We start from the raw sequence: 13,472 nt of genomic DNA, 5'->3' as shown, positions 1-13,472 counted from the left end.
AAATCTCAAGGTTGTATAATTTATACATACTTTGATAATAAATGTACTTGAACTTGAAAATCTGTATCTCTATAGCATCTTTCACATATTGAGAAGCGATCCAACCCTAATCCTCGCTGGTAACAACTGCCATATGCACAGAAAGGCACATGAACATATGCTGACTCTGAGCTGTGACTATTAAATCCATCCAGCTGCTTCTGATTCAGGTTATCCAATGAAGCAATGTTGCATGCGTACACTACATCTGGCTTCACTATGAGTGGCTAGTGTGCAGAAGCATATGGTACCAATTTAATCCATTTTTAAAAGGATTTTTCTTTGTGTGAGTAGCTTGCAATGGAATGGAAAACGCTCTCATTATAGACAATGGCAGGACGGATACAGAAATGTTAACGAACAGAATAGATCTTTATACTTCCCTGAACAATACTCAAACTGAAAGGGCAGGTTAAACTAATGATTACTTGCTTTATTTCTGGAGGTGTTTGAAGAAGGAAAATGTTGGCCTGGATATAGGAGGATTACTTGATTCATGAATATCATGACCAAAAGAGGTAAGAGATCACACATCCTACAATGTATGCATTATCTGCTGACTGTCCAAAAACTTCTCAACATTTACAAAGCACATATCTGGATTGTGATAGAATATTGTCAACTTGAACAGAGGGCTGTTCTAGCAACACTGATGGAATTTGACCATCCAATTGACTGCAACCTAAAAGCCCATTCCTATTACCAGTGCACAGTACCTACAGTGTGTAGCAGGTACAGAACACAATACAGAAACAGGAATATACGAAAGCATATGCACATGATATTATACATACAAGTGGAAATAATTTGGAAGAAGCATTGGTTGATGGTTGGGTTGAGTTCTTCTCTGATCTTGGCAACCTACTTGCAAACGTTTCAGCACCATAACGAGGAGACTTCGTCAGTGGGCTGTTAACACGGCATGCAAGAGAATCCCTAGAAGCGTGGTTTTCAGCGAACAACTCTATAAACAAACACGTAGACCTCAATCCTATTTATGAGCCGACGCGGGCAAAATTCCGGACCGCAACGTGCAAAGTTCGCCAAACAACCAATCAGCGGCGAGATTTCCTCCCCACATCAAACTGAGTTTCCAAAATGACATCCTGATGTCTCCTCATATGGTGCTGAAACGTTTGCGAGCAAATTGCCAAGATTAGAGAAACACTCAGCTCCATCCTACAAAAGTATTTTGATAATAAATTTTTTTTTGAACTTTGAAGCATTTCAAAGCACCTCTTTTTAGAAAGTGCCATCTTTCACTTAAAAGCTCAAGTGTAACATGTGTTGGCGGAACCCAACTGAACATTCCTTTTGAAGTTACATACTGCAAAGCAGAGCAGAGGATGCTTGCTGCCTCACGCCTCCAAGATCCCAAACTAGTGAGAGAAAAGAATCTGCACTGAGAGTACTCAAGGAATCCACAAACTCGGGTTAAGAATTTCAAGCACTGAGGGAGGAACAAACAGCTGAACTAGAAACGTTCTAGGTCTGCCTTTTACGCAGATAAGGAGGAGTTCCTTTAGCTAGAGAGTGACAAATTTGTGGCATTCGTTGCCACAGGTGCCTCTGGAGGCCAAGTTATTGGGTGTATTTGAGGCAGAGGTTAATAGATTCTTGACTTGTTAAGGCAAGAAGGGAAATGGGGAGAAGGCAGGAGGTTGGGGATGAGAGGGAAATGGATCAGCCATGTTGAAATGGTGGAGCAGACGCGATGTTCCGATATCTTATGGTCTTAAGCATACCCACATGACAGACACATTGATACTTACTGACTGAGGAAACCAAAGAGATAGCGCATAATGATGATGGTGGGTTTCGGTAAAGTCAGGAGGACTTTGCGGATTTGAAGAGCTCTCTCTTCAAGGTTTTCAATAGCTGTAAAGAGCAGGAACAAAACGTGTTAATGCAAATGAAGGCTGGACACTGCTCGTTCGCGTACGTTCTATGTTCTGCTCCATCTATTGAAGGGCATTCCATCACAACAGAGAGAGCGATTGATAACAGGCTAAACATACACAGAGCAGGAGGCAACACAATCACCTACATCTGTGCAAGCTTGATTGACATAAGGAACCCTAGTTTTCTGTCTTTTCTTTCACTACTATCTACTGCAATGTAGCAGCTAAGATTCAAACTTGCAGTCAAGACACAGTATGCCCCCTAGACTCAGTCCAAAAGTAGATGATTGCAAATAATCAAAAAAAATCATACAGGAATCAACTCTGACCCAGACAGCTGTCAGACTATGTTTAAGTAATTAAAAGAGGTAAAGATTTCAGGATGATACAATTCTTTTAGGTTTCTCCTTAATCTCTGATGAGGATAAAATAAATACCCAGATCTCAATCAAGTGAATGCTTTCAGACCAACGTTTAAAATACACAGCAACATCTCCAGCAACCCAAACCTATTCTACAAGTAGGTTTAACTACTCAGTAAATCACTTCTGTAGGTAAAGCGTACGTCTACGTGTAGCTCTTCAGTCCCAAAGTGTGTGACTGAAGAAGGAGGAGAGCAAACTGGAAAGGTTCAAATGTTTGATGGTCTCTCAGTAAAGTAGCTCTCTCCCTCCCTACTCTCTCTCTCTCTCTCTCTCATTCACCCGCCAATGCCTGCCATTTCCACCACCCCCCTGTCTCCCTTCCATACCTAGTGCAAGTTGCCTGTCATCTCACACCCCTCCCGAGTTCACCAATCACCCCGGAGTTCCTTCTCCTCTTTGTAATTGGCATCTCACCACTCCACTCTCAGTCCTGTTGCAAGATCTTGACCCGAGACGTTGACAATTCCTTTCCTCACACATCTCCTACTTGAGGCACAGAGGCTCCCCGGCAGATTGTTTGTTACTACATCATAATTCCCTCCACTTGAAATAACAGTGATGCCAGGGACAACTTCTGCTTTCTGTGTGCTTATTACAAAGCATAAACAAGCTTCAGAACTAGCAATTTTCAACAACCACAAACTGATTTATTGTCTCTGCTCTCTCCTCTTGCAACAGTTCAACTCAATGCACTCCTTAAAGGGAATGTTAGATCAGCACTTTACCAGTATCAACAATTTGGAACTTTCCAGTTAGCTAAGCTCCTTTTTCATTCACGTACTCTAACTACATCTACACCTATTACTTCTCGAAGGACGAAGTTTAGGAAACGAATTATTTTTCCACTTTTAATCACCGTCTCTGTGCTTCCCCTCGCTCTTTCTCCATTTTGTTAACGACTTACATCGACCTGTCTCAACCTACTTCAATTTTTTATGAATGTTACTACCTCACGTCCTCCTTTAAGCATTGTGTGTTTGAGGCACAATCCAGGACACGAGCCCCTGAACATCGGTATTGATGTATTAATGTGCCCAGCACACAACAGCCATTTAGAAGAACGACCCACCAGCAGATGATACGGTATCACTGCATAAGGCAGTGTGTTGCTTTATCTGTCTCACGGCACCCACTTTGGATTTAACAGATTGAGCACCCTGCTTTCATGGACAATCCTTACAGGTGACAATAGTAGCAGTTGTGAGAAGACTGGTCTAATTTGGAACTGTTGTGGTCAAGCCTCCATTCTATCTACAAGGACACAATGTCATTTTAAAATACCTTCAGTGACTTGCCTCTCTCCATCTCTGTAATATTTTCTAGTCCTACGATCTCTTCCACATCCCCAATTTTTATCATCCCACCATTAAAAATAGGACTGTTCAGTTGGGACTCTGGTTGCTGACTGGAGGGTTGGGAGCTTGTGGTCCAGGTGGGCGATATGTTAGTTTTTGAGCGAGGGAGGGGTTAAGTATTTGGGGTCTGATGTTCCTGCCGCCGTTTTTCGGTGTAGGCGATCTGTTAGTTTTTTGTGTGTGCGAGACGGGGTCGGGGTTTGAAACTATTGTCGATGTTTTTTTGTGGGGGGGGTTGGGAGTTTGGGGTTTTTGACGTTCTAGCTGCCATTTTCCATGTGGGCAATCTGTTAGCGTTTCGTGTGAGGTAGGGGTTTGGGGTTAGCGAGATTTGTGTGTGTGTGTGTGTGTGTGTGCGCGCGCATGCATACGTGCGCGTGGATGGGGGGGGTCTGTCATCTTTTCTTTCAATGACTTCCATGGTTTTTCTGTACTTTATGGCTATCGGGAGAAGACGAATATCAGAGTTGGATTGTATTCTACATGACAATGAAACAAACCTTTGATCCAAACAGCTGCTTACATGTGGATCAAGGAGGTGACTAGAAATCTGGCTGTTTATTTATGTGCGTTAGCGGTAGGTGGAAAGGGCTCACTATCTGGGAAAGATGATGCTACTTTGGATGAGATGTTGAAATTCTATGTTGACTATGTCCAATCATACAAGATACCCCTTCGAATTGCCAGAAAGTAATTTTCCTCTAGAGAGGAGACAAAGTAAATTTGCAGCAGCTGTAGATTTTAACAGCCTGCCCCATCAGATTGTCATTTTGGATTAGTACGGTGGTCCAATAGCATCTACAGTGGATGTGGGGGTTGGTCTGGGCTGCGTGACAAACTCAAACTCATTGTGAACAGCCTCTGACCCTGCTGCTACTTCAAAAACTCTTTGATAGCTATCAAAATGCCTGAAGAATGTAATCAGTGTCTTGGAGTGGGAATAAAACCCACACAGTATCAAACAGGACTCCTTTCATTTAACTGAATCTTAAAGAAAAATCAATTTGTTTCAATTGTTAGTCAGCGGTCTGGAGGGCGGAATGATCATAACCAGAAAATTGAACTGTACCACTTAATCTTCACACACTGCCTGCCCCCCCACTCTGTCTCATTACTTGCTCTTATTTGTTTTAAATTCTTTCTTTTCCTGAGCTTCCAATACACTCAACTGCTCTCTTACCCTGGTACCCCAGTCCGGTTCTGCCTCACACATTCTCCCAGCTCCACCCAAAAATTTCTCTCACTCTCCTTATCTTCACACACTGCCTGCCCAATTCCATCTCATTTTTGTTTATTTACTTTAAGTTCTTTCTCCCCTGAGCTTCCAATTAGTTGGAGATTGCGTGAGAGTGAGAGCGTGAAAGAGAGAGAGAAAGAGAGAGCGCGCAAGAGAAAACATTACAGAGGGTGAGAGAGCGAGCGAGAGACAGTGAGAGAATGTGAGTGTGAGAGAGTGAAAGATTGAGAGTGAGCAAGTGAGTGAGTGTGTGAGACAGTGTCAGAGAGAGAGTGAGAGAGTGTGTGAGAGAGAGCTTGAGAGGCAGCGTGAGAGAGAGAGTATGAGAGTGTGTGAGTGTGAGAGAGTGAGAGAAAGGGAGACAGAGAGTGTGAGAGAGAGAGCAAGAGTGACAATGAGAGAGAGCGTGAGAGTGTAAGAGAGTGTGAGAGAGTGAAAGACTGAGAGTGAGCAAGTGAGTGAGAGTGTGTGAGACAGTGTCAGAGAGAGAGAGTGAGAGTGAAAGAGAGTGAGAGAGTGTGTGAGAGAGAGTGTGAGAGAGAGTATGAGAGTGTGTGAGTGTGAGAGTGAGAGAGAGGGAGACAGAGTGAGAGTGTGAGAGAGAGATCAAGAGTGACAATGAGAGAGAGCGTGAGAGTGTAAGAAAGCGAGAGTGTAAGAGAGTGTGAGAGAGTATGGGAGAGTGTGGGAGTCAGAGAGTGAGGAAGTGTGAAAGAATGTGAGAGAGTGTGAGAGGGTGAGTGAGTCAGAAAGTGTGACAGAGTTGCCATGAGAGAGTGGTTGTGAGAGAGTGAGAGTGAGTGAATGCACTTGAAAATAAAATGTAAAATAACATGAAGTGTGGACAAAGGAGAGAGAAGGGGAAAGAGTGGTGCAAAGAAAAAGCATCAAACTATTTTTATTTACATTTTAAATCTCACAAATATCTCAATGTTACCAAAGAAGATTTCTGAAAGGACGAACAAAAATGATGTCTTCTAAGGAACATTTACAAGAAGGAAAAAATGGTAGAGAGGATTCATAAGTAAATTCCAGAGCTTAAGCCTTGGCTGATGTCCCAAAGGCTTGTTCAGCTGAAAGTTGTGGGGAGATAAAGAATGAGAAAATGAAGGAGTGAAACAAGAGGAAATTAGGAGAGCAAATAACACAGAAGGGACGAGGCAGGGAAAGAAGCAGAGGCAGGGGAAACTGGACAATAAAAGGAATTAAGCAAAAACTGACAAAAATATGCACATATCTCTTCAGAATTTACGAGGGATTGAAGGATTGAAAGAGACCTTTGCCTTCCTTAAAGTCTCAAAAGTCACTGAGGGAAATTCCTGAGCGTAACAGCAGACCGAGCTGCCTGTGGTATTCATATATGGGTCAATTACACACCTAACCCTGGGATTACTAGGACAATGGACCACACTGTACCGAGTTCCCATTTAAGGGAATTATCAACCATCCCAGCAAATGGGGTCAGTGCCCTGAGCCTCTGTCACAATCACACCCTCAGTTCCCAGATGCTTCTATATCTCAATCAGCGATTGACTCCTGTCACTGGGAGTTCCTGTACTGACTTGGGAGGTGGAACTGGGCCTCCAGCTGCTAAGTGCATGCTTTTTAATCTTCAATAACACACAGAAAAATCTTACACTTAACGTAGGCCTCACAAGATGGCTTTGGGCGAGGAGTCCAGCTGCTAACTCAGTCCCACCTTTCCTGATTCCCAACCATATCTTTTGTCTTTTTTCAAAATACCCTTTGGAGCAAGCAGGTGAGGCTGTGGTTAGACACCAGATGAAGTGGGAACACTAGATTCCAAGCAATATCATGGGATCTTCGAGAAGCAGGCCCTTTCATTCCATAGGCCAATGTTAGCTCTTTGAAAAAACAACTGAAAGAAATCCATTAACCCATTTAGCTCCTTTCAGGTTCCCAATTTACTTTTGAAAGTTTCTGTTAGTTCTGCATCCACCGATCTTCTGAAGACTGCAGTGCAGTTTAAAGACAATTGTCAATTTTCCTCAGCTTCTTCACCGGTTACTCTGCAATCTCTGATTACTGGACGCTTTGCCAGTGGGGCTGGTTACTCCATTCTTTCCAGTCATTTACCACGGTATGTTTCCAAGGAATGGGCTTAGATCTCAATGACTACTATTCTATCCCCCTTTTTTTTTACTGCAGCACTGTCAAGGCCTAAAAGGGGAACAGTCCTGAGTGACAGTACAGTCAGATCAATAGGTGACCTTTTATCCAGCTCCAACTTTCAGGCAGTTCCACTGTCTGCCAATCCTTATTTTTTATGCTCCTGCAGGCTTAATCACCAACACTGCTCTTCTCTTTAATAGTCCAGAAGAGTCTGGTAATTGGCAAGTAAGGCCTGTACTAAATCATCAACTATAAAAGTTCTATGCCAAAGATACACAAGGTGGCACCAATACAAAGTGATGAAGCGGTTAATTCTCCTACAGAAAGTCACAACCATGCAATGTCCCGCTATGCCCGTTCTGGCAATCTCTTCTCTGATACAGTTCAAAGTCCTTTCAACTGGTTTCTATTCACTCTTTAATCCTTCCTGTCTGATTATTATCCAGGTCCAAAGACTACAGAGATTGTAACCAACCGACAAATCCGACGCATCCTGGAGAGGGAGGGGGGTAAAAAAAACATCAAAACCCACAGCCAGCATAATTCAACTTACTGACACAGGACATCAGGTCATGGAAAATTTCTTTGGGGAAGAGTGGGCTGTCCAGGCCTCGGAAATATAGTTTTAGCACTCCTGCTATCGAGTCCATGTCATGGTCATTCTGATCTCCTGCTAAGGGGTCTTCACCTTTGTACAAAAGAACAACAAAAGATTAAAATCTGAAAAGCTATTTGTACCTTCTATGACATTAAAATCAGATCTGTGCGAGGCATGTAGCAGTTAAAATTGTTAAGGGTATTATTATACATGACTGGGAGACAGATTTCCTATCTTGATATTTGTGACTATCTAAATTCCAAACATCCTGCTATCTGTGTGAGATGGGCTATCACAATTCCAAAATTAGGGGCCAGAGTGAAAGGGTTTGACTGGGAAAGCCGACTATCCTTTAACTTCCACTGTACACTGATGACCACTGGTCCCCACCAAAAGCCGACACCTACCCAACCTGTCTAGGCTAGTAATGGCATCAGTCTTCACAGCTCCTGGCCCAGAATTGTGCAAGGACACCTCGGATTCTTCGCATGTAGTGTGGTAGCAAGAAGGAGATGCAAGGATGACTTGCACAGTTTCAATTCTAATATATCCTCGGCGTATACATGAGGGAAAGACGAATCCAAGGATAGAACAAAAAAGGCTTTCTCATCAAATTTCATTGTCAAAGTGCGGCAATTTACATCAATCATCACACAGATCTTAATTTCCCACAGAAGCAGTTGTTCTGGAGAGCAGAAGGGCCCTGATTTTGATTGTTACTCTTTTAACAGATTGTTAAGGAAAGACAACTGTGTAGGGTGCGAAGAAAAGAAGTTATTCTGGTACTAACCTCTTTCAAAAGCATTTTTGATATCGTTAACTTCAATTTGTGATCCGGATACGCGGAAAATCCCCTCATGCTGCAGCCCTTGGGAAAAAATGAACAATTATCGTACCTAGTATCTGGTAGCCAGCAAGAAACGCGTCTCCTCACTCTTAACTAGCGGTCCAAGGCATTTCATGCAAGTTCCTCACTGTACTTCACTTTCAGAGTGTTGCTGAGATTGAACCCATGAAAGTGACTGGTTTTCAGTTTCCCACGATGTCCATCTGCAAGTTCAGTCCCATTACATCCCCAGCCCGGTCATGGGAGTTGAGGAAGTTACCAGGATTGGAGTTGCTGGGGATTGTTGTTGTTCCCCTCCACACCTTGTGGTGCATCGGGCGGCAACCTTGCCATTTCTTTAGCGCTTGCCTGTGTTTTGTTTTTACGAGGCCGAGTTGCCAGCTTGCATGTATTCGAACCTGGGACCACTCGCCTCAAAGTGCCGTACTGATGCCACCACACCAGCGGCCGGCGAGTGCGAGGGCTTAGAGAATGATAAAAGGGTCACGTCTAATGGTGTCCCAACATTGCCCTATGATGCGAAGGACTTATTTCTTTTAGGACTAACTAACAATGGTTGCTTCTAGGATAATTTTCTCCACAATGGTAATGGTGCCACATGTAAAAAATGCAGAACCAATATCAGGCATGCAGGGTGACTTTGCCGGAGGCACCTAATTGAATTTTGGACTAACATCAACTAATCCAGAAATGCTACCAGAAAAAAAATAATTTTCAAATGGGGAAAAAAGCAAGGTTATTCTACTTAATTTCTCAATAACTATTGAAGCCCAACTTGGAGATTTATGTCCAATTCTGGACACCATACATTGGAAGCCCAAAGACAGCGCGAGATAAGCATCAGCTATGTTGAGGCAGTGGTGAGTTAAGGTTATTTTCCTTTTAGTAAAGAAGATAACAAGGAGCTATGATGGAGATTTTTAAAAACATGACATACATTACTTTGAACAATTACAGGGTTAAGTAAAAAAGGGCAGAGAAATGAAATTAAGCCTTTAATTCACTGACAGTTTCACTGTCAGAATTAATACGGCCAAACAGCGTCCTTGTGTGCTTTTCTCTTTATCATCCCATGGTTCTCCACTTACCGTGCCTGCTGATAAAACGGATGCAACTCTCCACCACCAGGGGAATGATGTGGCTTCCATCCTAGAAACCAAAGAAAGGAATTCTCAGCGGGGGCTGGTAAATCTCACAGAAAATCATCCCGACCTTTACAGCTCTCTTAAACCCTTCACTAACACCTTTCCATAAGCCTGGAATTACTCCAAAGAGTGAGAACTATCTAGAGTACTACCTAGTTTCTTTACAGGATTTACTGACCCAGTTGTTTTCCCAAATGTACAATATTTTGAAGTTATTATTTTCAAGCAGTCTGCTTGAGTAAGCACGTCACAGACTTAGTGAGACTCAGTTTCCCTCTTACATTCATCGTCAAGACAGCCAGGAAAATCACATGTAGCAGTGATTGTAGTAATATGCCACTATTTCTACATTACTGATGTCTAACCTCTCACCACAATATTTCTTGCCCCTAATTTGATCTGAATGCAGTCTGTCCTCCACTGAACTTTATTACGTTGTTCCCCCATTGTCCAAATCCTTTCCTACACTCAGTATTCAACCCAAGCCATCAGACTCAATACTCAAGAGTCTAGACTGACATTGTAATTTGTCCTCTACTGTGCCTATTGTCTTGTTTATTAATTATTGTACTGCCCTGCACTGTTTTCTGCACTTTATGCAGTCCTGTGCAGTTCTGTAGTCTAGTTTTTATGTTGTTTGACGTAATCTAGTGTAGCCTTGTGCTGTGTCACATAGTCTAGTGTAGTTTTGTGTTGTTTCATGTAGCACCAGGGTCCTGGAGGAACGTTGTTTCATTTTTACTGTGTACTATACCAGCAGTTTATGGTCGAAATGACAATAAAAAAGCAAATTGAACTATTACATTTCTCCCTCCTATTCTCTCTGCGCTAAGATACAGACATGATCTCAACTTTGACTCATTGGCTCACAGAATGTTAAAACTACAGCAACTCTTCATTCATTTGATCTTTCCTCCCACTTGCGACATACCACTATAACTGACTTTATAGATAGATAGATAGATAGATAGATAGATACTTTATTCATCCCCATGGGGAAATTCAACATTTTTTCCAATGTCCCATACACTTATTGTAGCAAAACTAATTACATACAATACTTAACTCAGTAAAAATATGATATGCATCTAAAATCACCCTCTCAAAAAGCATTGATAATAGCTTTTAAAAAGTTCTTAAGTAGTTTACTTAAATACATTGAGTCCTAACCCCGGCACTTTAACATATCTTACTCCTGGCAGTTGAATTGTAAAGCCGAATGGTATTGGGGAGTATTGATCTCTTCATCCTGTCTGAGGAGCATTGCATTGATAGCAACCTGTTGCTGAAACTGCTTCTCTGTCTCTGGATGGTGCTATGTAGAGGATGTTCAGGGTTTTCCATAATTGACCGTAGCCTACTCAGCGCCCTTCGCTCTGCTATCACCTATGCATTAATTTTAAGTTTACATCAACTTCACAGCCCCATGACACTCCCCCACCCGCTATCTTTGTAGAATCATCATAATGCTTGATCCTAAGTGAAGAAAAATTCTTCCTTCATGACTTTCCCAAACCACAAGAACACAAGTTGGTAGCAACTTTAATTCTAAGACAGGCTGTCCTTGGGGAACAAACGGGTTCTATTATTACACACAGGCATATTAGTACATTTGTCCATATTGGAAAATACACAAAAATCATTTGATATGGTAACCATACTTTCATTGAATCACATGATACTGATACCAAGGAACTATTGCTGGGGGTATACGGGGGGGGAGGGGCAGGGGAGATCAAGAGAAAGCAAATCAGACAGTGAGCATGAGAACAAGGAAGGGAGAGTGAGGGTGAGAGGCAGTGAGGGAGCGAGGGTAAGAGGGAGCAAGGGAGAGAGAGCCAGAGAGGGAGAGTGAAGGTGAGATCTAGAGAGGGGAGAGAGTGTGTGGGGGAAGAGGGGGATGGGGAAGAGGGGGAGTGGTTGAGCGGGAGCGGGTGTGAGGGGGAGCTGGGGAAGAGGGGGAGCGGGGGTAAGAGGGGAGCAGGGGTGGGGAGTGGGGTTGAGGGGAGCGGGGAAGAGGTAGACAGCGCGGGGGGAGGTAGAGAGCACGGGAGAGGGAGAGAGCGCGGGGGATGGAGTGAGCGCAGGGGATGGAGAGAGCGCGGGGGAGGTAGAGAGCGCGGGGGAGGTAGAGAGCGCGGGGGGAGGTAGAGAGCGCGGGGGGAGGTAGAGAGCACGGGAGGAGATAGAGAGCACGGGAGGAGGTAGAGAGCACGGGGGAGGGACAGCATGGGGGGAGGGAGATCGTGGGGGTAGGAGGGAGAGCGTGGGGGTAGGAGGGAGAGCGTGGGGGTGGGAGAGAGCAAGGGAAGGAGGGAGAAGGAGGGAGAGAGCACGAGGGAGAGACAGCTAGAGAGATGGAGAAGGCTTGTTGTACATCATTGCCCTTTGCACTTTGGAGCGTTTTGCCAGTATTCAATATCTTTCATAAGATGGCCCACTTAGTTACTTTATAACCAACTGCATGAAGTAAAGATAAATGATTGCTTGATGGCAGCTGGATACAAACTCCCAAGAAAGTGGAATGGAAGGAGCCACGTTAGGCTTTACAGAATAGCTTCTCCACATGCTCCACGACTAGAGTGTAAGGAAACAGCTTCAGAATGACTCTCCAGACAGAACGTGCGTGAGTCCTGGCTACCCAAAGATTGGACATGTGCCTGGATTTCTTGAGGCCAGACTTGTGTGATGAAATCTTAACCTTAGACATCCAGGCAGTCTTGACACCAGATGTGTGTTCTACAATGGACTTCCCAGCAGACAGGTTTCCGTAAGCCACATGTATCCGAGGGACAATTGGTGAAAACAGTTCAAGCAACAAAACAGAGGCATTGCTGGTGAGTTACCTGTTTCCTCACAGTGGAGTTCCGCCGCCCGCTGAACACGATATGGTGAGACAAAAAGAAACAAAATATTAAATACAGCAAGGTAAACACTGAACACAATTCTGGAGGGTTATTGACTACAGAAATGCAATGGTAACAAATCAAAATCTAGCCACTGCTGTGTAGGTCGTGTTAATGAACCAGCTTACTCTTTGCTAATCCTACAAGCAAAATCATGAGCCACGATTTCAAATGGAGTAGACTTATACAGTTGCTACCATGACTACAGGAAGAAACAATGCTAGTTCAACAGAATTTCATTCAAGCGGGCCAATATGTTAAGACGTCCAAGGTGGATGGCAGCTTGCCGGCTACTTCCACGCCACCAGCTGGCTTTTCCACCTTTGGCTTACAACAAGAGGCAAAGGAAACACAGAAGAAAGCACTGAGAATCTCTTTTGTGTGCACTGTTTCTAGGAGAGAGGGGCACAACAGTCAGCATGCCAATAAGATCCTCTGCGTGCCCAAACTCTTCCTTGCAGAAGATGAAGGCTGATTAATCCTCAGTTACAGGGCTGCCGACCTTCACACAGAACTGGACCTTCTCATCTTAAAGGTAGTTTTAAGCCTTCCAGTTTTCATTCGTTAACCATAACAGTTATTGACTTGGCAGCACGGATATTAAGGAAAATAAGAAAACGATAGGAGTGAGAAACCATACAATTAGACCCACCTGGCAATGGAACAATCTGTTCTCTGACCTAAAATGAAAAGAGAGGGGGAAAAAAAAAACACGGAAATTTTAGTAGCACATCATAAAAATGTTGTAAATTACTGATAGGCCGGTCAGCATCAAGGAATGAGATGGACAAGCCACTGTGGGCCTCTTATCCAGACTCTCTGAAGTCTAAGTAGAAATGGCAATAATTCAGATAATTTGTGCAACAACTTTAAAACATATTTACCA

At 43.4% G+C, this 13,472-nt stretch overlaps 1 protein-coding gene across 3 annotated transcripts in view; it reads right to left on the bottom strand.

Annotated features, from left to right (window-relative positions):
* srgap2 (SLIT-ROBO Rho GTPase activating protein 2) overlaps positions 1 to 13,472 on the bottom strand; it is a 189,883-nt gene that overhangs the window by 23,441 nt on the left and 152,970 nt on the right. For all 3 annotated transcript variants that reach the window (XM_073030533.1, XM_073030535.1, XM_073030536.1), the window contains 6 exons: positions 13,239 to 13,266; positions 12,527 to 12,557; positions 9,624 to 9,684; positions 8,479 to 8,556; positions 7,644 to 7,778; positions 1,812 to 1,917 (listed from right to left, as the gene is read on the bottom strand). In XM_073030533.1, coding sequence (XP_072886634.1) covers positions 1,812 to 1,917; positions 7,644 to 7,778; positions 8,479 to 8,556; positions 9,624 to 9,684; positions 12,527 to 12,557; positions 13,239 to 13,266 — 439 coding nt within the window. The remainder of the gene's footprint in view (positions 1 to 1,811; positions 1,918 to 7,643; positions 7,779 to 8,478; positions 8,557 to 9,623; positions 9,685 to 12,526; positions 12,558 to 13,238; positions 13,267 to 13,472) is intronic.

The sequence above is a fragment of the Hemitrygon akajei genome, chromosome 27 (assembly GCF_048418815.1).
Source record: "Hemitrygon akajei chromosome 27, sHemAka1.3, whole genome shotgun sequence".
Lineage (NCBI taxonomy): Eukaryota > Metazoa > Chordata > Chondrichthyes > Myliobatiformes > Dasyatidae > Hemitrygon > Hemitrygon akajei.
The sequence above is the reverse complement of the archived record's forward strand: the minus strand, read 5'-3'. Positions and strand labels throughout refer to the sequence as shown.